We start from the raw sequence: 25821 nt of genomic DNA on the forward strand, positions 1-25821 counted from the left end.
TGTTTTGAATATCTTCAGAGAACTTCACAACCTCTCTGGGCAGCTTGATCCAGTGCTCTGTATCCCTCAAAGCAAAGAACTTTTTCCTCATGTTTGTATGAAGCTTTCTATATTCCAGCTTGCACCCACTGCCCCTTGTTTTGTCTCTGGGAACCACTGACTGTGGCCCAATCCACTTGATTCCCATCCATTAGATATAAGTATTGACAAAATCCCCTCTTAGCGTTCTCCAGGCTGAACAGCCCCAGGTCTCTCAGCCTTTCCTTGTAAAGATGCTCCGCGCATCATTTTTGTGGCTCTCCACTGGTCTCTTTCCAGAAGTTCTCTGCATTTTATGAACTGAGGAGCCCAGAACTGAACACAGTACTCCAGACGTGGCCTCACCAGGGCAGAGTAGAGGGAAAGGATTAACCCCAGGATACCAGCAGACTTCTTGGCCACAAGGGCACACTGCTGGCTCATGGCCAACCTGTTGTCCTCCTTTCCAACAGATCAGCTGCTAACCTGTACTGATACATGTGGTTATTCCTCCCCAGGAGAAAGACTCCACACTTGTCCTCGCTGAACCTCATCGGGTTCCCTTCTGCCCAGCTCTCCAGCCTGTCCAGGTCTCACTGAATGGCAGCACAGCCTCCTGGTGCGTCAGCCATTCCTCCCAGCTTCACATCATCAGCAAATTTGCTGAAAGTCCACTCTATCCCTTATCCAGGCCATTGATAGAGATGCTGAACATCAGTGAGAAGGGAGACAGACTTAGAGAAATATATATATATAGCCGTATAGTCTCCCTTGAAGTTTTGGGCAAGCAAATTGGCTCGCAAAATGTTTAATAAATACAGAGCGGATTATTCTGCTAAACATTAAAATCAATTAATTTACCTTATGATTGTAGTAGAATTTTAGTAATAGGTAATACAGCCACATTTTTATTTGAAGCAGCCTTTGTAAAGCACCATTTATTTTTAGGCACCTGGCCAAAAATAAATTTGTACCGTAATATTTTTTTCTGCTCTTTTGCTAATGAAATAGCCCTTAACAACCTGTTATACCAACCTGCTTGGTTTATGTATTTCTTTTATTTAAATGATTTATTATTCCTTAGTCACAGAAAATGGGATCCAGGTAGAAATGTGTAAGGAACATAAGGATTTTCTTCAGCTGATTGCTTTATCTAAATGTATACAACGCCGCTACAAACCCATTTCAACTCTCAGAACTCCTCATTTCTCTGCCCCTCCCAGTAAGACAAATTACTAGGGTATAACTACTAATAGCAAACCATAACTTTTGAATAAGAACTTACTACAACAAACTGTGCTTCCCAAGCTCTAGATGTGGTTCCAATTGTCAAACTGTAATTCTGTAACAGACATAAATCATCGTAAAAACCTCACTCATTAGTATGAAATCACAATAGTACACAAAGACATAATTTTGTTAGTGCTCATACTCCCACAGTTAACTAAGCAATTGAATATATGCCTTCACTGAACATGTGTTCTGACCCGTGTTAGTTTACTCTGTTAGTAAACCAAAAAGTGAAGCAAGGCCTTCTTATGTAAGCAGAAATGCAAGTGCCATGCATGGAAACAAATCTCTCCCATCGAGTTCTGAAGACTGAGCGTTTCTCACATATTAATTGAATTACTGTACAGGATTAGAGCTTTAGGGAAACTGATATCGCTTCTCTCAGTTATTTTATCAGAGTCAACAGAATACACCTCTGTGCCAAGCATATGATTCCTTAAAACCAGTTTGAGGGGGTAACCCCTGAAACAAATTGGCTTGTAAGGGAAGAATAATCATTGATGCTCTTAACTTTGCAACTGTCAAGTAAAAGATAAACAAATAAACTGCAGAACAGAGAACAAAATAAAAGTAGAGATAAAACAGTTAATGCCTAATTCTGCTTCGCTAATAGATTTGAAGGAGCACACAAGAAGAAAATCTGCAAAAGCAGCGGACACCAACACTATAAGCTAAAATTCAACTAGGAAACTCAGCATAAATTTAAAAAAAGAAAGCTATACATTACTTCTGACAATCAGAACAATCGGAAATGTGATACCTGGAATATTCACAATAAAATACATGAACACTGCAGCCTGACACGTTCATCCAATAGTTATCTAATCAATTATCAAACTACATTCATATAACTGATATCAGTAAATTATGACAACTGCAGGAAGATTGGAACTAGATGATATTTAATGTCCTTCCAACCCAAACGAGTCTATGGTTCACATAGCTGTCAAGATTCCTAAATTAGGCATGAAAAAAGAAAACAAAAAAATTTCATTCTCAGATGGTTGTAGTCAATAAAGAGGCGCAATTTCTTGAATGATTAAAAATGCAGGTATAGTGTTTTTTAAATTGAGCTACATGTTTCCCCTAGAAAAAGATACCTCCCTTCAGCAAACAGGAAAATTTAATTCTTACAGTGTAACTTCTCATGTTTCTCCTGCATGAAAGAAGAAAGAGTTTCTGCTTGTCTCTAAATTCGGAATTATAATACAGTTTCTACGCATAAACATATATTCTACTCTGGAGAAAAGCCATACAGCAAGGTATAACTCTCAAGAGGATGACAGCAAGAAAAAAAAAATTAAGAGTTGCCTTTAGGAAAACATTCTTCTACTGGTTTAATGAATGCTTAAATTCATAACTAAAGACAATAGCAAGTTCTGCTACAGACTTAGGCTGAAGCTGTGTCAAACTCCATATGAGGAAGAGCAATCAAATCTAAAAGACAGAGGGCTCAGTACTTCTGACAATAAAAATGGAAAAATGAGTGAGACTGAAGAAAAAATTTTGGACTCAGACATTGCACGTTTGAAGAAAAGCAACTGCAATTGAACCAGCAGATAGCATATAACTTACAGAATAAGTACAGTATGAGATTCTGCTAACACAATTTTGATGTGGACTTGGAGGTATAATAACATGTCATGTAATATTTAGGAACTGTCTAAAATGCAAGAGCATTTCTTCCAAAGGGCTGCAGAAAACCTCCTCGTATTAAACCAAAATTTACAGAACGTTTTCACAAGTCTCCTGGTCAGCTCAAAATGGAGATCAGTCCTTCACTTATGACTTGCTTGGCAATTCTTTCCTCTTGTAAGCTTTAAGATTCTTCTTCCATCAAAATACCAGTATTAAAAATAGTGTTCACTTCATTAGACATATTAAGTGTGATTAAAGAGTCAGTAAGAACTGACATACCAGAGCAAGCAATCAAATGATCACTCCAGGACTTACTCAAAAACATGTTAGTATGCAAATCGTTATTTCACAAGCTTACTATATAGAATTCAGTCAACAGTAATGGGATTCTTATGGCATTTGAGGAGTTTTTAGGTTTTACCTACATAGCTATCACCCTTCTGCAGATACTAAATACTACTACTTTGCTCACAAGCTTTTCTGAAGGATTGTACTACATAATTCAAAGACTAAAAGAAATTAGGCAAACCATACCAATATATACACACCAATACATACAACTCTTTTCCCTTTTAATCTTACTATTCCTGCAGGATGCTTAGACCTGGGATAGCACTGCTTCACAGATCTTTATGGCCTTGAAAAACCCACTTCAGAAATGTTAATCAGCATATTTGACTCCAAAAAAAAATTTTAAATGTTATTGGCACACTTGGATCTCTACTCTTTCCTTCACTAGCAGAGTTAGATGCGTTCAGCCACAACTGCTATGATAGCTCTTACGAATGAATCATTTCTTGTCTACATAAATGCAATACTGAGGCTCCTTTGGCTTTCTGCTGGATTGACTAGTGCATGTCAAACCATGAAACAAGTCTTTGCTTTCCATAAGTCTCAGCTGGGGCAAAAAAAAGTTATTTAATACAAGTATTTAATTGCTGAAGAGTTCAATTAGTCTTCTTTTAAGTGCTATTATATTACTTGTCATAAAAGGGAAAAGGTTTTCCTACCTCCACTTCATTCTTAGGGAAAATTTCCCCGCATTAGATATTATGAAATTTTGTTTCTACTTTTCTGTTGAAAAAGGGAGCGTGTATTCTATCTCACTGTTGTTCCCAAGACAACTGCACAAATGCATTACTTTTTACACGCTAGGGTTGCAAAATCTACTCTTAAAAACATGTGGAAAAGTAGTTAAAAAAAAAAAAAGAGGAGGGAAGTCACATGAATTGTATCTGTTATCAATCTAACCTTCAGCATTAGAACCCCATGGTATTCTCATGACTGTTGCAGGGCTAGAGGTTTCTTATCCATCTATGTAGGTATTTAGTTAGCCATTATTGCCAATGGAACTCAGCTGTTTATCAAAGACTGCTTTGGGATGAAGACCATGCATCCATATGGAGAGGCAACATGTCTCTACTACTACTAACAAGAAGATTCTAATCACAACTAGAAAATAAATATACCATAAGTTATTTTTCAATGTTTATTAGTATGGCTACATTCCTCATGTAGAGCGAGGATCAAGTTATCAGTAAATTAATCTATCTAGCAGTTAAATGAGACTGAAGCAAATCCACCATCCGTTATCTAGGCTTGCTTTGAAAACTCCTGAAATTCTTTTCACTCCTCCACCTAAATTTCTACCTAAGAACTTGCACTTGCTACCACAGGAATGAAGGATGTTCATATAGACCATTGTGTGGTATATTCATGAAAGGAAGATACTTGCCTCTTCCCTCTTCTTCCTTTTATAAATCCAAAGAATGCATCCCACACAAGACCCAGGCTCTTTTTTCTGGATATGCATGGTTTGGAAGGAAGAAATGTAGCTACAGACAGACTTTCCGGCCCAATTCCACTAATAGAACATCATTTTCTAACAATCCTCAGGAAAACTCACAGAGAACAATGCAAATTTTTGTTGCTTCCTTCCATCATTCCAGCGGAGGAAGAATTTAAGCAGAGAGAGCTTTCAAACTCAGTACGTTCAATGTTTACAGCAGGATTCTAGAGGAGTTTTCACAGAGGTAGATTTCAGAAGTAGAGAGATAGATAGGATGTGCCAGTGTTCAGCACGTAATCCTGTAATAGTACTTCTACCTAATATTCATCAGATTTTATTTCCCATGGTCTAGTTAAAAAACAATCAGGTAATGGAAGTATGTTGTTCTACAGCATGAATTATTCTGAAATCTTGTAGCAAAGTGCCTCACAAAATATAACGACCTATATAATGACCTTGTAATTCATTCTCCGTGATCCTTCTGTGTTCAGAATAGGAAAGAAAAAAAGAAAAAAGCCACTGTTCTGCACTAAAGTATAGTCTTGCATCCATCAATCAACACATTGTACAGAATGGCACCTCAACAACTTTTGCCAGTATCCCTGGGATGACTATTTTATTGCTAGGTAGGTAACCTGCTATATTTCCTATTCTCTTCAAACAGACAAAATATAAGGAAGGCAGGAATTCTTATGACAAACATTAAATTATCTCACAAAATTGAAAGACTGTTTCCATCTTAAAAAAAAAAAAAAAAGAACTGTAGAAACTCTTGTAGTAGCAGCTACATTAATCGCATGATTATTTCTGTAAAATTGACCATTAGAGCACTACATTTAAACAGAAATTGAAGCTGACAAGTTAATACGTTAATACAATTTGTTACGATATCCTCTCATATTTTTCACTTTCCTAACCATAGACACACAGACATTAACATTTTTTAAGCGATTCTGAAAAACTAAGCAAAGTTTCCATTAGGTTACAGTACGTGCCTCAAACACACATCTGTTCAAATCTATAGCTGAATAAGAGATTATCAGGCTGTAGAAAAAACAATATATCTGAATAGTTTAAACAATCTGACAAGTAACACAGTCTTTATTAAGGGATGGAAAACAAAAAAAAAAAAGAAAGCAAGACTTTGTAAGTAAATACATAGCAAGTTAACAAAATTCAGGTTTACTTTTGAATAAACACAACATAAAGCTATGCTGCTGTACAAGCAGGTGCAAGCTTCTACTAGTTTTTGTCAGAAATCTAAAGTGACCTTTTCTGTGCTGATGTTGCAGGCAGTGGTTGACCTTAAGTCGCACTATTTGTTGCAATGACAACGAAGAAATAAATCATTTTGTTCTAAACAAGAAAAAACACGGACAATATACTAGGACTAAAAACCTGCCCAGCTTTTGCTTCTGTGGTCATTTTACTAGTTTGTGGTTGGTTGGTTTGTTTAACTTCTTGTTATTCGGGAATATCTTTATCCACTTCTTCCTGCTTCACTCTTTAGGAAGGTCTGTTGCAATAGGATAAGGGGAAATGGCTTCAAACTAAAAAAGGGGAGATTTAGACTGGATATAAGGAAGAAGGACTTTACAATAAGGGTATGATGCACTCTGACTAGCTCCCAGAGAGGTAGTGGATCCCCAGTCCCTGGAGACATTCAAGGTCAGGCTGGACAGGGCTCTGAGCAACGTGATCTAGCTGTAGGTGTCCCTGTTCATTTCAGGAGAGTTGGACTATATGACTTTTAAGGGTCCCTTTCAACTCGAACAATTCTATGATACATGGGAATAATTCTATTACTTAAAGAATTCATGATATAAATGCAAATCCATACAAAGGAAAATAAAGTCCAAATGAAATAGAGAGCTATGTAACACATTGTGGCAGACCAAAGTAAAATACTTTATCTGTGGTATGCCTGGAATTGTCCAAAATAATTGCAAGACCACCACTGTAACAAGAGGCTAAATGCTGAAGACATGGTTAGAGAAGGGAGCTGTGCAGAGATGGACAGCCTTGCTCTGATCAAGACTCCCTTGTAAAGGTGGAATTAACTGCAGACTTGTTGACAATAGACTTGTTGACAACAAACCCTGTAAATCTAACAGGCATAAAAGCATTCCCAGGAGAAGCTTGGGAGTGATTTCAAGACTTCGGAACTTCTGGATGAACACTCTCACAGACCGAGGATCTCCCCACTGGCTGGACCAGAGCCGGAAACCAGAATGGTGATCTCTTTGTCTGTTTCCTTCCCTATCCACCCCCTCCCCCCCAACCCCTTCTTTTTTGCTTTTAAAGTTGAAAAGTAATGCAAGGCTTATTTTGATTCCTTATGGAATTGCATAACTTAGCCACACAGCTTAAATAGATACAACTGTAAGAGTGCCAATAATTTTAAGATAAGTGTAGTACAGGGATTCTCGTTAAAAGTGATGATTGTGTTTGGACCTTGAGTGTCATTTCACCTTAATCTAACCAAGTGGGTTTGTGAATCTGGCCACCCCTACCTTCCTTCATGGGCAGGACATGATGCACGTATTATTGGAATCATAGAATAGATTACTTTGGAAGGGGCCTTAGAGATTAACTGGCTCCAACCCCATTGCCATGGGCAGGGTGGCAACCCACCAGCTCAGGCTGCCCAGGGCCCCATCCAGCCTGGTCTTGAGCGTCTCCAGGGATGGAGCATTCACACAGCTTCTCTGGGCAACATGCAGTAGTGCCTCATCACCTTTTGAGTAAAGAATTTCCTCCTAACATCTAACATCTATCTGCTTTCTTTTAGCTTAAAACCATTCCCCTTTGTCCTGTCACCATCAGACTACATAAAAAGTTGCTCTCCATCTTTTTTATAAGCTCCCTTTAAGTGCCGGAAGGCTGTAATGAGTCTCCCTGCAGTCTTCACTTCTTCAGGCTGAAGACGACCAGCTGCCTCAGCTTTTGTTTGTAAGAAAAATGCTTCAGCTGTCCGATCATCTTTGTGGCCCTTCTCTGGACACACTCAACAATCAGAGTGCCTTGATTATCTACTTCAGTAATTATTGCTTCTACTCACCTACACTCAATGCTCCCACACAAAACTCAAACCAAGTAGCTCAATCAAGCCAGAGTTCGGCTTCTAGTAGTTTTTAAGAATACTCCAGTAATAACTCCCACTGAAGTGATACAGAACTTTCCTCGCAAAAGAGGAGAGTACTTTTGTTCAGAAATGAAGCCTAGAATCCTATTAACAGGAAATCATGATTCATTCACCCCTAGTGATTATTTGTCATGACAATTTATTCTTTTAAGGAACTGTCCCCTTGCAATCAATAGCAAAATTCTTCTTGATTATACATAAAGGAACAAGCCCCTCACCAATACAAAACGCAAACAGAACTGCTGTAATTTTATTCTCTTTAGTATCATGAAAGGAACAGTCATCTCCAAATATTCATGGAGCTTAATTTCCCAGACGTGCTGAACTAAAAGATTCATCAGATAAGCTACAAAGAAAATCTCTTAGCGATGTCATAGCTAGGAGCAATTCCAAACAAAGGCTGAATCTTTCCCAAGTTTCATCATTTTCAGAAGCAAATCTGCATTTACATTGTAACAACTAACACACACAAACTTCTAGCCAGTCTGCCTGCAGTCCAGGTCTGGAGCTGAAAACCTGGTTCCATTGAAGTCAACAGTTCTGCCTTCAGCAGGATCTGAGTTGAGAGACCTGGAACACTTCATTAACCCATGGCAACCATGAAATCCATCACAAATCAACAAAATAACTTTTTTTGTTGTTTTATTTTTTAAAAAAACAAGTAGTGCTATAAGAATATTTTGTTCATTTGACTAATTTATTTTAGCAAATCAACATAAACATATGGCAGCAAACGTACATACTTACTACTAAGCAGAGCATTCTATAAGACTTCTTTATAGCATTTCCAAATAATTATTTGCTAATAACTAAAGAGGCAACTCATTTTGAAGACAGATTAAGAAAAAAATATTTAGACAATATGGAAAGTACATTGCTGGCCTATTTAATCTTAATCAATCACAATTCAAATCACATCATGCTAAGAAAAATTAAAACTTCTTTCATTAACTCATTTAAAATTGTGTCCATTTACCAGCTCAGCCAAGATTATTATTTATGTACTAGTACTATGACATCAAATAATACTGAACAAATTTATGTCACTGAAGTTTTAATCAGAAAGTACAGGAAACCTGAGTGCATACGCATACACAGTTTTTAACCTCTCTTTTGGTGTCTGCATACAGCCAAGTTTAATTTTTTTTTGCCAATTTAATAAATTTGAACATAAGTTTGTGTAGAGTTTAGAAAAAAAATAGTTTTAATACAAAGCATCCATAAACATAAAGAAAAGCAGTAGGAAAAGATCTCTGATTTCCAATTTAATTCATGTACTTTCTGGATGCAGCACTCTTTCCTATTTATTTATTTTTTAATGTTGATAGAGAAATACTTCAACACATCCTTATCTTTCAGTAAGAACAACCGGCATACTTTCCTTAATTAAAATCATCCCATGCACTTCTCATGCAACTATGCAGTAGGAAAACCACCTTTAAAAAAATGCCTATAGCACTAAAATAAAGAAGTCAAAGGCAGATGTAGACCTTGAGATGTGCTAAACCTACAGTCAGAAGTTAACCAGCGTTCACACTGGAATTCTCCCTGTACAGCCTTTCCACAGCTTAAGTTCCTGTGACAGATTTTCCCTCAGACCTTCACAATACTAAGAAGCAGCATTCATCAACGCATCTTCAGACACTGAAAGGAAGAGAAGCTCTCTATGCATCAAAACACAAACCAAGCAACTCAAAGGGCTAGCAAGAAACTTCTCTCTCTGGTGGGCCAACTGCTCACCACAGAGCTGCTTTAGCCTCTTTCTCACAGACGACCTCCAGATGCAGAACACTGGACAAGACAGTATAAGGCAAAACAACTGATTTCATCCAGTAATGTCATCCTAATGGTGGTACAAAATTCCTGTCTAACAATCTTGGAATTAGAACATTTGGATGCAAAACATTGACACAATTCCCAAGTAAGAAATGGAGTATATGTCCTAGCTAAAATGCATTAATTACTGTCTGTCCAGCTCAATTCCAAAATAGAATTTGAGATCATATTCAGTATCCATACTGCAGTGCGGTGCCTTAGTGAGGAAGGTACAGATGCTGCAATCACAGGCACGCCATTCCTCACATGAGCTGTTAAACAGTGGTCTCTTGTGCCAGTCCCTGGTGAATCCTTGCAAGTCACATACTGATAGTTACACAGAATGCTTATTAAGATAAACAAAGGGTAGCCAATGTGTTTTTTAATGTTATTTCCATCTACAATTGTTCCTAATATCCAAGGTTGTTTCTTAGCATTCTCCTCAGTGTATGCTGTCAGCTGTGTTTGTATATTTGATGACTGCAGCCACCAGAACCTAATATATTATATATATTACGAAATTCTTTAGAGATGAGCAGTGTATGAAAAGCATCAAGAAAAAAAAAAAAAGGAAAATTCATTTCTGATACACATAACAATTCTTATATTTCATTATTTATTGTTTTACAATAATTTTAACATCTCCTTTGCCCAGGTGCCTTCTTTGTACTGTAGTTCCACAATATCTTCATTTGTGATGGGCTAAGCATATGATTTTTAATCAGATTTGGAGTGACGTTCCTTGTTTAAATGCTGCTTATAATGAAAAACATTTACAACACAAGTGATTCTGGAATCACAGCACTCCTTTTCTTCAAATGTGATCACATTTAAACCACATTCTTCAATTCTGAGAAGAGAAATTCTCTTCCATAAATTCTATTATTTTATTATCTGAAGTACTAAATCCCAGCACTGAGTTAATAAAATTTTTTCCACATCAAACACAAATAATATTCAACTTCATTTAAAAGTACATTTCCAGTGTTGGAAAGTATCTTTACGCTTCCCTCAGACAGTCGCACTCAGAACAGTTCATGTAGAAGATAAAGCAGCACAAAATATATTCACAACAGCAAGAGACACTACTAAACAAATGAGGGTTGAGAGAAAAAAAAAAAAAAGAAGAAAGAAAACAGCAGCATAGAGCACAAGGGAGAACGTCAGTATTCCAATCTTGGGGGAAAAAAAAAATGAAAGAAAAAAAAAGAGAAATAAACAGAAGATATAAACTCCAAGAGACCTGGGGAAAATGCTTACACTGACTTTGTTCCTGTTTTCTGACAGGCAGAGACAGTGAAGAAGACTGTAACCCTGTCAGCCTCACTTCAATGTGCCTTGATGATATCACCTACCATAAACAACAACAAGAACACTTGTCTTTAATGCAAGAAATTCCACAGCTCCAGAAAACCATATATACTGCTATCAGGAACATCACCAGCTCTAATAGGTACATTACAACATTTCTCATCTCTTCTAGTTACAAGATAACTTCCAAAACTCAGAACACCTTTAACCAATGTACAAGATACTCCTAGGCAGTGTTTTATATAAATAATGCAACTGGTTTAACTCCATCCTTGGCTTACAAACACCCTCCAGACAAAGCCCTTTCTTTACAGGGGCTCTGCACTTAAAAAACATTCCTTGCACATACAAATTACAGAAGGAGCCTTTGAACGTTGCCAAAAACACATTACGTTCTTTCATGGAACTCTGAATTATTTTAACTTCAGGCAAGTGAAGAAAAAACAAATAGGTCACTTCCCTGTTAATTACAAGTTGTTCACATTCTTGAACACTAAACAATTAAAATTTATTGTGGACACATCTTTCTTCTTCCAAATATTTAAAAAAAAAAAAAAAAAAAAAGAAATCCTGCACGGGGAAGTAGCCATCCCCCAGACACACAACTTAAACAAGCAAAGGCACGATACTCACTCCTCTTCACTCTCGTTACACAGCACGCATGCTTTCAGTGGGGAAAGTCACAGTAACATACGTCCAAGCCTTAAAGGGTATACATATAATATAAAACTACCTCCACACAATATTCAGCAAACAAAGGAGACTACTGTCAATGGAGAAGCATGTAACTCATGTGACTATACAAGACCTCCTTAAGGAGAGCTGAATTCCAGTTTATCTGAAGTCATCTCAACCAGTATACAGACTGATGTTTCCAGAAGTCCAGAGCATTAACAAGTTGCGTTTACTCTTCAGAAGTGACACGTCAAACTCAATTTGTTCCAAAGAGAAACATAAGGCACCCTAGCAGCAAATTTGTAGGAGGAAATGCATGATGCCACCTCATTTAAAAAAAAAAAAAAGCACCAAAAGGAGAGGAATCACTAAGTAAAGCAGGAACGTGCAAAAACTGAAGTTTTACATATGTGTATATATATACATATACATATATATATATATATCAACACATAGATGGCAAATACAAATTCAGCTTAGTAGCTAACTACAATAAAAGGAATCTTTTGATTGAAGAAAGTCTCATATTTGTCTTGAAAAAAATTTTTTTAATTGTATTTAAATTCCAGAGAAAATTGAAGATATTACAGATATTTTGAAGTGTCAGAGAGAGAACCCATATTTTCAGAAAGTTTATCCAGACCAATCAAAAGAAGAAAATTCAAAGAACACTATTTATACGTAGCAGGCCTACAGATATCATGATTAAGGTATTCAAAGCAGAGAAAGGTTTTTTGCTTGTCTAAGATGTTCTTTGATGTGTTCCAATTTAACTACCAAACCATTCATGAATCCATCTGTCCCTAATTACTTTTTCAAAAATAAATAACTAAAAGGAGAAACTGCAGCAATTGTCAGGTAACATTTGATTTACAGTGCTTTCTATCACCGTCATTCAGAAAGGCATGTGTATCTAATACCTCTAGAGAGTACTAAACCAAACTTTAAGGACAGAAGAACTGAAACACTGAGACTACATCTTAAAGTAATCGACTTTTCCAAGCCACGATCATAACTTCAACAAAGTGCAAGGAAAAGAGAAGTTCCAAATTATTACTTATGTATAACTACAGATGAGAGGTTCAAAAACTTCATGTGAAAAGGCTATTTCTCAGGTCTCTCATTATTTCACTACATGAATTCCCCTGTGCCTCAGTTTATCATGTTCAAGGTCATTTCCATCAGTACAACATTCTACAAATTTTTTTAAGTATGGTCTAAGGCTGCGTTGGCCAGACCTCTATTAAGCTTGACACACATTATCAGGGGTGTTGTTTTACATAATATGCTGCTGCTGGCAGGTGCTATAGTTCAACACTACTCTATATGTGCACAGCAGTATTATCATGTCCACAGCTTTGCTTTCTCTATTAAGCATTCAGATAACAGCACTTCCATGAGCTAAGCCTAACACAGAGACCTGCAGTAAGCCTGTGACAGCACAAGTACTTGAAAAGCATTTTGCAGTAAGAGGACAAACAATAATACTTACAAATTGGGTTGACACCTTTTCTTTCAAAAAAAGTATTTTCTGGTTTGTCTTTAAGTGTTACACAACACTAGAATAGAAATCGAATAATAGCGAGAGGAAAAAAAAGTTGACAGTTTTCATGCTAGTGTTGCATAACAGCTGTATTCCTCCCTGTATAACCACAGTTTCCAAGAAGTCAAAACAAAAATAATAACTGTTATTATAACAGGATGTATGTCTATTACTGTCTAGCTTCTGACTGAAAAAAAAACACAAGAAGATTGAGATCTAGGATCCATAATGCTGCAAACGGCACGTGAAGTGCTTTGCACAGGCTGTGCAATTTGCTTTCCCATCCTTTTTAAATGCATTTTGTTGTTACACACCAGTCATTAACATTTCTTACGTTGGACTGCACTAAAAAAAAAAGGAAAATAGATCTTACCACATCATTACAGAGTCTCTATCACTACGTAACAGATGCCTCAGCAATTTTTCCTAGAACTGTGACAGGGTTTGTATACTGCACCGTTCAAAAACACCCATCTCCAAAACTTACTAGGATCGCACCTATAAACAGCACTTGGGAGATGTCCCAGAAGGTAAACAAAGCATTGCATGAGGAAAAATAACCCGGGAAAGCACGAAGCGCAGCGCTCCTGACGAATTAACTAAACTCGAGAAGAAATGCTCTAGCGCCTTTACAAGCTTTGGACCGAGGATGCTCACACCAAAAAAAAAAAAAAAGAAAGAAAGAAAGAAAGAAAGAAAAGCTGTATTAGTCCGTGCTCAGCGAGGAGAACGCCTGCAAGTTAGTGGGCACCTTGCTGGGGTGGGGAGGCGCGAGGGGAGAGGTGATTTGTTTAATTCTGCTGTTGCAGAAGGAGCGCGGTTGCAACCCCCCAAGGCGGGAGCGCAGCCTGGTGAGTATCCGCAGTACGCGAGCACAGCGGCGGGCGGGAGCCGCGCTCAGATACTCGGCGAGGCGGCGGGGGCGTCCAGCACGCACCTCCCCCCACCTCATGCCCCCGCACCGCCGCCTCCACACCGTCACCCTCTCCTCCCAGCCCCGTCAAGCGGAGCCGGCGGTTATTCGCTCCCCAACGCCCTCGGGCCGGGGACACAGGATGCCCAGCGGAGAGCAATGCCCTGGCGGGGCTCCCTCTGCTGCCCCCCGCCTCCCCGCCCCTCCACAAGGCGTCCCTCCTCAGCTCTCCTCAGGGCATCGCCCCCGGCCGCCCTCAACCCGCGATCCCCTGCCCCACGCCGGCACGGCACTTACTGTTCGCAGGAACTGGATCTCGTCCTCGCCCTCGCCCCCTTCGGCCATGGCTCCCCCTCTCTCTCTCCTCCCGGAGGCTGCTCACGGCCGCACTGCACCGCACCGCTCTGCGGCTGGGAGCGAGCGGGGTGCGGGTGCCCGCGCGCCTGCCGCAGGTGGACCGCTCTGCCTGCCGCCGCGCCGCCAATGCCTGCTACGGGCGGAGGGGAATGCGATTAACCGCGGGAGGGAGGGCGGAGCTCCCGAACCCCCCCCGCTGCTGCAGGTGATCCGCAACCCGCTCCCTCCGCGCGCCGAGCCCAGCGCCCCTTGCTGGCTGCTCCGCGGAGGTGCGCATGCACGGCGTGGCTTCGGCGGGTGTCGGCCTCGGAACGTGGGAGTGTGGTTAATGCGAGGTCAGTAACAGGCTTTAAAACTGTCGTTACTCGAAGGGCGGCTAGCGTGTGCTGCCACGGGTACAGCGGAGGGTCACCACTGTGAATGAGTGCGCATCTCTAGTGAGCATTTGCGCAGTCCGCACTTTATTCCTATTGGCGTGGAAACCAGGCCTCCAGCAGAGAGAGGAGTTTGGCAGCCCTGAAGAACTGCAACCCCAGCATCAGTAGCGCTCTGGAGTAAATACGTAGCAGAGAAGTTTTGCTCATGTGGTGCAATCATGAGGTAAGGACAGGAGAGAAGCTTAGAAAATATTAAAATGAATATCATATCATTGACAGTGATGTGTCTGAAAGGTGCGTGTCTGCAGAAGGCTTTTGAAGAACCATAACCAGTAAACATAATGAAATCACAATAATGTTGTTAAACAGAAGGCATGGTGGTAACCAAGAGATTGCTGAGAAGCCATACTCGCTGTCTTTAACTTTACACTGTTCAAAGGCATTGTGAAAAAGTAATACTAAAATTTCTGCAGCGATTTTGGCAGCAGTGGCTAAACTGTTCTTCTGACAGATTGGAAACTGCAAAGGCATCCAAGATCCACGAGGCCTGTAGAACAGAACCAAAGGTTCTACAGATGAACTCCAGGGTTGATCACTTAATCAGTTCCTTTATAATTTTCTGTTTTCATTTACTGATGACTTCAAGAGATTTTTACCTCTCAAACCTATTCTTGATGGAAAGTATTTTTTTCTAGGTATGATAAAATAGTGAAGAAAATACATTTCATACCGTTACAATACTCAAACCTCTTGAATATCCCTTCCTCCAAATGATAAAGGTTGAAAGATATTTCTTGAAACAAACTAGGAGAAAAGTCTTCAGTCTGAATCTTTACAAAACCACATTTCAAAAAGGTGCACTGAGCAAATAACATTTTGAATGCACTTTATTCCACTTACAGAGTAGGTCAGTTTCACACAGCAATTTGCAAATGCTTTTTCATGTGAATGTAAGGGTCACCTCACATCATTTTAACAGGATCCAGTTCTTGTTTCAATCATAGAACACAGAGGATACTTTCCATGTTGGTCTGAAGGTGAGTGGTGGCTGAGATGCCTGCTCAATTTGCTGCATGTAAGGCAGGGACATATTAAAGAAAGAGGAAAAAAAGGAAAGAAAAAACTATAAATAGTTTACTATGACATCATTGACTGAAACAGTTTGTACAGTTTTCAGTACAACATTATGACATAATGAAGTTTGTTCTCGGAACTGGTGATACCTGGTTGCCTACAAATTTAAAGCTCATAATTAGGCTACTTCATGTTTAGCAAGATGCAGACTCCAGCTGAAAATTCTCATGATGTCAAATTTGTTGGACTTTCCCAGTTAGTTGAAGGATATTATGTGTTAACCTGGAGATGCCATATCTGGCTACATAATTTGCATAAGAGGCAATGCAAAAAGTAGTAAAGTTAAAAGATTAGTCAAATGGCTTTCTGAACAGGGTGAAAAAGACCAAATATAGCTGGAAGGAGATATCGCTGTTACATTATTCATCAAGAACTAATATTTATATGTGCACATACCATGCACATATACTATTTTATGCACACATGTACACATTGCTTACTAAATACAGAGTATGCATAAAATATAACATCAGTGCATGCGCAAAAAGGCCAAAACTAATTTCCTTAGCCATGGACTCTCTGTGTTACCTTAACCACACCAATCAGCCATAATGTATGTGTCTCTTCTTTTTCCACTCAAAACTCAAAGCGTTATTCTACCCAGGTGGAAAGATCAGAAGTGTTCTTAAAACATCCAGGTGATTGGATTGATATGTTGTAAAGGGGATGTACTTCAGCTAGTGTGAGGTTCTAATTAGTAGTTATGTTTAATTAAATGTGTTAATTAAAATCAGCTTATTATTTTTGGAGTAGAAATAACAGTTTCGATCATACTGGCTTTACATATAGTTCACAAGATTGTTGCTTAGATTAACTGCTGGGAAGAATACAATAACAAACATCTTCCATAGCTGATATTTTCAAGTGGAATTTGGTGGAAATATATTTTTGGAGTAGATATGAAAGTAAAGAGCAGTTTGGTACAGGATTGCTAGTCCCAAATTTCAAGATGCCAGTCATCCCTACTGCAGATAACTTTGTGTTCCCAACTCTCACTTGCTCAGTTTTAATCTGCATTGCATTTGATTATACTCATTGTTTTTCACAAGTCTGAAGATATTTCTTAGCACCTACTCACAACTGAGCTTTCCACAGAAAAATGCTCACAATAGAAAAAGACAGTTTCTACTCCTACCAAAATAATTCTGCAAGTTTGGAGACAAAGTTTTAACAAAGCCTCTGAAGATAAGAAAGGGGAAAACGTAGCAGGAAAATTGTCATTTCCTTGCAACTCTAATGTATGTTTAGTTGGCTAACTAGTTTTCTTATAACACATGTAGTATGTCTGCTCCTTTTTCCTTCAACATAGAAGTAGCCTTTCCAATTTTCAGTCCATAAGTTCCCCTACATTATGTGTGGCTTGCTGCTCCCCATGTAGTCTTCTCTTTGTTGTCTTGTCTTTGCCATGTTTCTTTTACAATCCTATCCAAGTCTGAGCATCTCAGTGCACATTTGTAATTGTCATCATGACACATCATTTACTTTGTTCATTTTGCTTTCAGACAGCAAGTTTCTTGTTTCTACAATACTGGTTTATTGAGGAAGCAGTACTGTGACAATATATAGTATGCCCGTACCAATCTTCATCAAAAATGGGTTTCTTGGAACGATGCAGCACCAGTACAACAGTGTACCTGAGATACCTCAAAAGTGTATGAACAGAAATGAACATACATTGACACTATTATGTGCATTTTAGCACTTTAATAATTTTTAAACATCTGAATTAGGAAACTTAATATGATATTAGGAGAAGATGCAGAAATATGTTTGTATTTACCCACTCAAAATAGTAATCTATTTAAAACAAGCAACATCTGCTGTCCAGTATAAAAGTAATGTGAACACTGACTATTTCAGTAACAAAAAAATAGCTGGGAGTTCCCCTTGTTTTCTGCCTGTACTAGAGTATACTACCATGCTAATTTTGTTTTCCTTGAAGCACAGAATATGACAATGCCAGTAGTAATGACATGGGGCAGATACTGTCCTTCTTCCTCACGCTGGTCTTTGTTACAGCACATCAGACTTTGAAGTCACCATTAGCCAGATATCAATCTTTGAAAGCATGTTATTCCACGTGGTGTAAAACTAAAAAGATTGCATCATCTTCTATCTCATGAATACCACTTTAGTCAATGAAATAGAAGCAGTGTAAAATCAATGCCAATTGAGATCCCAGGTGTGACAACAAAATGAGTAAACTTGACTCCACACTGAATTTGAAGTGTCCACTGCAAATTAGCAGAGGTTAAAGAAGCATAATTATAACTAAGAGCACATTTTTATATGCCTATTATGATCCCCCCAGAGTTCAGTAATATGCTGCATTTTTCCTTAGTAGTACTCATCCTGAACCTACAAAATACAATATAAATGTTAATTGCATGTCTGTCATTTAGTATATGCCCTGTACTCAATATATAACACTTGTACAAACAAGGTTCACATAGGAATACAATGACAGTGAAGCTTTTCCTCTTTTATGAGAACTTCAGTTTTAAGCAAATGCAAAAGCAAGCCCAAAATTAAGCTCCTGTTTAATTATAGGAAAGTCCTTCCAAAAAGTTGCATTTTGTATTTGGACATGAATAGTCATTTTCTGAGAGATTCTCTGTTACTTTTTCTTCTGCTGTCAGCTGAACATTGTGAGCTCATTCCTAAGTGCAGTGTGGATGGAACGTGGCAGTGGCCAAGCCTGAAAATTTACATTTCTCATCCTTAACTAAGAAATCACCACTATTTGAAGAATCCTTCTTGGCAAAGCTCAAACCTTTTAATCTCTTTTTTTCATTATTGTGTGTGGAATTAGCACCATGAAGGAGGAGCTATGAATCTTCTTGGTCTTGGAGAATTATAATTTGCTTGATTTTTCATGTTCTTGTCTCCTTAGAGTCTTTATTACTTTTTAAAGCTTCTGATATGCTTTCTGATCAATGCACTGGAAGCTGTTGGTAGGAGCAAAATGAGAAGGTTTTTTTGAGGTTTTTTTCCTTTGGTTTGTTTGGAAGCATTAATGTATTATGTTTACAATGGTACACATTAAAAGTGCCCACAAAATGCCATCATTAAAACAAATTTTCCTCATGGCTTGGGTCTTCTACTTACAATAGTACTGTATGATTGTGATTGTATACAAGAACATACCCAACTCTCAAGTTGTTACTAATTGTGATGTGTTGGTGCTCTCTTCTGTTTCCATTTTTGAAATTAGATTTCTGTCATTATTTAGCCAATTAAATAGCAATTGGAAGGTACTTTTTTTTTTAACTAATAATTGACGCTATTCATATGTTAGTCTCTCAGAAATCAACAGTTGCAAAGAGTTGGAGGTAATCAGGTTTTCAGGATGTTTCAAAATGTTTTCAAGCAAGCGTCTCAATATTCAGAATTTCTGATTCATTCTGAATGAGTTTATATCCAAGTACCTAAGTAACTCCCTGGAACAAAGAAGGGGAAACCCCTTCTTACTATGATTAATGTCCAGGAACCTTGATGAACTGAAATGATTAAGAGATTTGTTAGTCTCAAAGGAAACTCATTTCAGATGGCAGTTTTTTTTTTTAAGAAATAAAATTTCAGCAATACAGCAGGCTCACCTTTATTTCTGAGGAGACGTACGTAAATATTTCCATGGCTGCAAGGACAACTATTTGTACTTATCACTGGGAACAGTATGGAAATTCTGCTAAGAGAAAATGAACTCAATGCATTACAGGTATTCATCAGATACCAGCTACCAAAGGTGGAACTTATTGGCAAGTCTGTTGAAGTAACCAATAATTATCGTGTCTTCAGAGAAAATGGAAATATTACTACTTGCATAGAGAAATATTTAACTTATTTTAAATGACTATAAATTAGTGATAAAAGAAATTGGTAATCACCATAAAATTCAGTTGGACTGATCATTTTCCAATTTAATATCCTCAATGCAGACAACTGAATGTATGTTTCTCATAGATGTTGTGTGACGTGATGACGTTAGCAGGAGAAGCCGGGACACTGGCAGAAAAAAAAAAAAGGCTAGAAAAGGGAGAAAGTGGAGAAAGGGAAGGAGGAAACTTTAAAGTATTTTCAATTGTTATATTAAACCTGGGAACTAGAATATCATTAGACTAGTATCATATTTTTTACCTTTCATCTACCATTTTTAGTATAATTCTTCAAATGTATAATAACAAATACCAATACTTGAATATTCCCATGCTTTAAAACCCAAAACACTACCAGGAAGTGAAACTTAGAACTTGGATCCATAACTTGGATCCATTATATAGATAATGCAGATATCTCATTTGGGCTGTGACTATGACAACACAACTCCATGATTACAACTGTTACTAGGCAAACTGTTCACTGTGATCAAATGATTAATTTAGCTTTTCTGAGTGAAAAATTTATGTGCAAACCGGTTTACTGATGCCTTTGTTATTCGTAAGTGTTAAAAAAAAATATCAGGCCATAATTTTGGGATACATACACTTCGCATTTATCTTACAATATTTATGATGTCTATGGTGTCACATAAGTGACAGAGTATTGTTTCTACTTCCTCACTGGGTAGCAAGGTAGGGTGACTGTTAAATAACATATGCAAGCACAAAAAACCTTGTTTGCATGCCAGTGCAGATAACTGGGGAAAAAAAATATATAGATGTTCCCTACACACTCACAGGAAAACTCTGCCCTGATAGTATTTTTTCCCACTGTTATTTCACTGACCAACAAAAACACAGGCTCACAGATTTCACAGTTAATTATTAGTTTCTTAAATATATGATAGTTTTACGGGGTACTGGATTTGTTTTCCTTCACAATTTGGACAATTTGATTCCAGAATCAAATTCTAGAATCCATTGCAGACTTCCTTTAAGTCATTCTAATGTCCCCTGCATGAGCTACTCTGCCTGGAAGGGCATGCATGAGCTATAATTTGTTTTTGACATTAAAAGCCACAAATCTAAACACCACTGCAGTAATGCAAAGGAAAAAATGCTTGGCTCTTAACTCAAGATTAGTCTCTGTAGCCATTAAGAAGTGAAAGAGGCAAAGAAGCAAACCACTGTGCTTACATTTCAGTCACCACAAGCACTTAATTGTTGTAGATACGGTATCTGGACAATGCTATATAGTAAGTACCCAATATTCAATTTTCCCTTTCACTTATATAATTTTTAAAATATATGTTAACAAATTTGTAAAAGACTAACAAATGTTTATTTAAAAATAATAGTTAATATATGTAGGTCACTCCAAAAGTAATGCCTCCTTTTTATTTCCATGGAAACTACAACAGATACAAAGAGCACAATAACACTATCTGATAGGGCAAATTTTGTTTAGACACTTAGGACTAATAAAACACCTCACACCTAGAAACTGGAAAGTGACTGCTTACTGAATTAAATAAGGAGAAAAGCTGGACGCATCTGAATCAAAATCTATAGAGCATAACACTCTGGACTCAGAAAAGAAGGATTTAGGATTTTTTTTTTTGTTATTTTAAAGACACATACACTTTGCCATGCTAAACTGGACCTAAAATCCATAAAGGCCAGTTTCGGGTCACTCTGCAGCAAGCAATGAACTACGGCAAACCATCTAGTTCTCCCCTCCTTTCATCACAAATACTTGATTGTGGTTGACTGTCTGATTCAAAATCATTGTTAGTAGAAATACCTGTTGTTATTAACAGTCTTGTACAGAATTCTATTTTAATCTCACTTAAACCTCAATAATTCAATAGTTGTTAAGTTCAAGAACACACTAATCATTCATTATATCAAAATATTTTGCAGCTCTAAAGTGATAGTACTAAAGTATCCAATATATCCAGATATATCTAAGTATTTTAAAAACTTATTCCCAATTTTCAGGAGTAATAAATAGTTCCCTCCAGACCTTATTCTTCCTGTTCATGCCTCTCTCCCAGATCATGGATTATGCTCTGATTCGTGTAGCTCAGATTTATGCCATTATCGAAGTTCCATTGCAATTCACAGAGTATGGGGCTTTAAAAAACAACTGGAACATTCTGATCCATTCTCCTCACATGCAGGGGTGTATCAATAAGGGATCAGAAAAGACCTAGACTATTTTCTCCTTGCATTAGCCAAGATTCTTAACTAAGGTGCTCCCACTTTCCTGGTTCATCTCACAGCAGAGGCTATTTCATATTCATTAAAACAGTGAGTGAGCATCAGTTAAATCCCATCTTTACTTTTGCTTAGAAAAAAATCTTTAAAATCAATGATAACACTTCATTTTCTTCCCTTTTCACTCTTTTTAGTGCACAGCTCTTTTCCCAGTAATAAAACATTGTGCAGTCTGTTAACTATTTATATGACAATGAATATATGCTTTATGATACAGCAAAACATCACATAAAAGCTATATCATGAAGTAACTGTTGAAACGTTGTCAGTGAGTAACTGAATGGTTTTGCTTCATTAAAGCCTAGAGAATCACACTTTAAAACCGTTTTCCTTTAAGGCCACCAGGGTCATTTCTATAGCTGTGGAGATTTTATTAGTCTAATTCAGAAGGGCTAACTGCTTAGTAATCACAGCATGAAGAGATCAGCTTATGGCAGGACAGCTCAATCTGAATAGAAGAATTGCTCTCAAATCACAGGAAGAGTGGAACACCATCCAGCTTCAACATTTCTAACAGGCCAGCATATCCCTAAGCAAGGGAAACTGCATTGCAGTGTCACTCACTTAGAAATTAGGTTTATAAAATTTCCACATTTCATTTCAAGGCAGGCATGCTTTCATTTGAAATGCTCAGCTTTACTTTAAAGAAGAATGCTCAGGCTTTTCTGCATATTGTAAATGGAGATTTTAATTGTCCAATTAACATTTACTTTTTTAACAATACATCACGATTTCTGGCATTAACAGCAGCTATGGTGCTCAGCGTTCTCTGACAACTTTGCCTAATATGCTTATTGAACTTTATTTTAAAGGCTCGATGCTATGCTTGCCTCTTAGTGTGTGTAGTTATTGATACCAGCAAAAAGTGGGTGTAAAGCTTTCTCACAACAGAGCAATAACATTTTACACCTACATTACCCAGATGTATATCACTACAAAGCAGCAGAGAATAAAGATTTTATGTTTTGGAAAATATTAGTAGATTTCTAGTTGACTGCTATGGGAAACTTAAAATGAGCTCACAAACAATTAACAATGGGGCATTCGGATTTGTCCTGATTTAGTAGAAGGCAATATTATTCATGTCTTGTCCTGCTAACAAGAATACATAATTTGCTAGTCTATTTCAGTGATCCTAAAGCATAATGCTAACATTCTTGACTTGTCCTAGAATACAAAATCGGTACGTTGAGCATTATGCAAGGATGAGATATGAGTTCCGACATAAAGCTTTGCCATTCAAGTAGTCACAAGCCTAGTCCTGCTCTTCCTCTCCCATCAAGCATGATCTCCTGTTGTCCATTTAATGTTGTTTTTGCAAGATATCTTAGTTCTGCTGCAATTGCTGGTTCCCACAGTCCTTGAAGCTCATTATCTTTCACTACTGGTGAAAGAAAGAAACAACACAGGAACTAAATATATACTGAATCTCAAGGAGGCAGCTATTTGCAGTGATATTTCTATGCATTTATTTTCCCTTGCAGTGCTTGCATAATCACCTCCTCTGAGCTCTGCCCATTGTGAGTGCAAGTGCAGCTGAAAAGTACTATTTGATCCACTTCAAGTGGCACAGAAAGCTAGATTTATTCACAGAGCAGCGCTTATTTGTTTCATGACATATGGCATGATATACAGCTTTGTTTTTCACCAAATTAAGAGCAGAATCTCTCGAATTTATGTAGTGTGTTTAGCCCCATGCACCAAATGGTGTGGAGAGCAAAGTCATGCTTTATGTCTGCTCCATTTTGAAAAATACATATTAGAGGATCTTCCTGCAGATGGAAAATATTTTGGTCTCTAATTAGAGCTGGAAAATGTTTTATAAGCTTATTTCATTTCTCCAAGTTTATATAATATTTGCTGGTATTCAGAAAAATTGTTCTTGCTGGTCAGAGATAAAATTTAATGAGAAATTCAGGGTAGGATATCAGTCAGGCAGATGTCCAAATGGTTGGGGCATTCCTAAAATGATCAAAAGAATTTCTGTCAAATGAACAGGGAGGGGAATATATCGCTTTGTAAAGAAAAGGTGAGTCAAAAGCATCTATTTGAGCACGGCACTATGTAACACCTGAATTTAGAGTTTAAAAATGTCAGTTGGGTTTCACAGTGAAAACACCACTACAATGCTTTGAATCATTTCTTAAATAATTTAAAAAAAATAGGAAAGATAAAGCACTTTGAGCAGAACAGTAAACATACTGTTATTTTCCATTTTCTTAACCTACAGTCTTTAGAGAGAGCTTTCATAAATGAAAGCCCTTGTACTTTGTATTAAAGAGGGCAATAACTGAGAGGAGTAACACAGGGAAGAGGAGAAAAGTACAGAAAATGAAAAGAAAAAGAGCTATTCTCATACTTGCAACTGGAGAAGGACAGGCCCAGTATTTGGTCTTATCAACCACTCCAAAACCTGGCAAACTCCTAGCAGCAGCTGATGATTACAACACTGCTTTTAGCTGCCCTTTTAGTCATGGGTTCACAGCAACGAAACAAGACATGCCACAGTCTTAAACAGTTCAGTCACACCTCCTAGGAAAACACAGACACAGAGAGGTCAGAAAGAGAGAAAGAAGGAAAATGGACATGAGATAAGAGGTGGTGGTGAAACCTAGCTGTTGTACGTTATATATGTTCCAATTGATATCATGGATTTAGCTTAACTCAGAGGGATGATGATACCCTTCTTTCTCTCCTCAGTGGACAAGACATCTGTCAGGATCAGATGATAACAGTCCATCAGTCTCACCTGTGCTTCCCTTTAGTTTCAGTGTGTGTAGGCCCAAAGAGGCAGCAGAAGGGGAAAAAAAGGTGGATTTTCTCCCTATAAATTACTTTAGGAAGAACAGTCATGTTTTGCTTTATTTTCATGCAATGGAGTATTTTACACATTCTGCTTCTCCATTATTAGAAAGAAAAAAAAAAATGGTCAGTTCTATTCAGTCAAGGCTAAAGCAAGCAGATCATTGGAATCTTACTAGAGGAAATATTTCAGCACAAGCAGAGATATCGTTTCAACCATATTATTTCCTTAAATCTTGCACGTCAGTGCCTGCATTTTTCCAAGAAGTGGAAAAGCATATTTTTTTGTTTTCTTAGACTGTGAGATTTGCCTAGTAGTGTAAAAAAGCTGCTAGTTAAAAGTCCAATTGGATTTACCCTTGATTCATTCCTGATTCTATTAAATCCTGACTTAATGAAGATTAAATCTAGAGATAGTAAAGATTTATACCCACTCCAGTGTTATTGCCAGTTGCAGTTCCTGTGCTATTTTGTTGAGGTTAATTTGTATCCAGCCACTTCCTTCAGGATATTACTTCATCACACAGAAACTAATCATGTATCTTACAAATTTTTAAAACTAGTTATCAAGCTGAAATTAGTTTGCTTTATTAATTTCATTCTTTTTTAATTCTTCTTAGTATGAAAATAATATTTTTCCTTGTAAGTATGCATTATTCAAGATATTATTACCAATGATTTGGCAGAATGCATATTAGAATTTTGTTTTCATACAGAAGGCCTGCTCCTGCAACCCTTACTCTTCTGGATGCCTTTGATATGATAAAGTTGCTAAAGTGTTAAAATAAAACAAAGTAGGGAGTTTTTTAATGCTCACAAGACTTAAAAATAAAAATAAAGATACACTTCAGACTTT

General features: G+C 37.6%; 1 protein-coding gene across 6 annotated transcripts in view; it reads right to left on the reverse strand.

Annotated features, from left to right (window-relative positions):
• RYR2 (ryanodine receptor 2) overlaps window positions 1-14633 on the reverse strand; it is a 364829-nt gene extending 350196 nt beyond the window's left edge. For all 6 annotated transcript variants that reach the window (XM_021391077.1, XM_021391074.1, XM_021391073.1 and 3 more), the window contains exon 1: window positions 14435-14633. In XM_021391077.1, coding sequence (XP_021246752.1) covers window positions 14435-14482 — 48 coding nt within the window. In that variant the 5' untranslated portion in view covers window positions 14483-14633. The remainder of the gene's footprint in view (window positions 1-14434) is intronic.

This window comes from Numida meleagris, chromosome 3 (genome assembly GCF_002078875.1).
Source record: "Numida meleagris isolate 19003 breed g44 Domestic line chromosome 3, NumMel1.0, whole genome shotgun sequence".
Lineage (NCBI taxonomy): Eukaryota > Metazoa > Chordata > Aves > Galliformes > Numididae > Numida > Numida meleagris.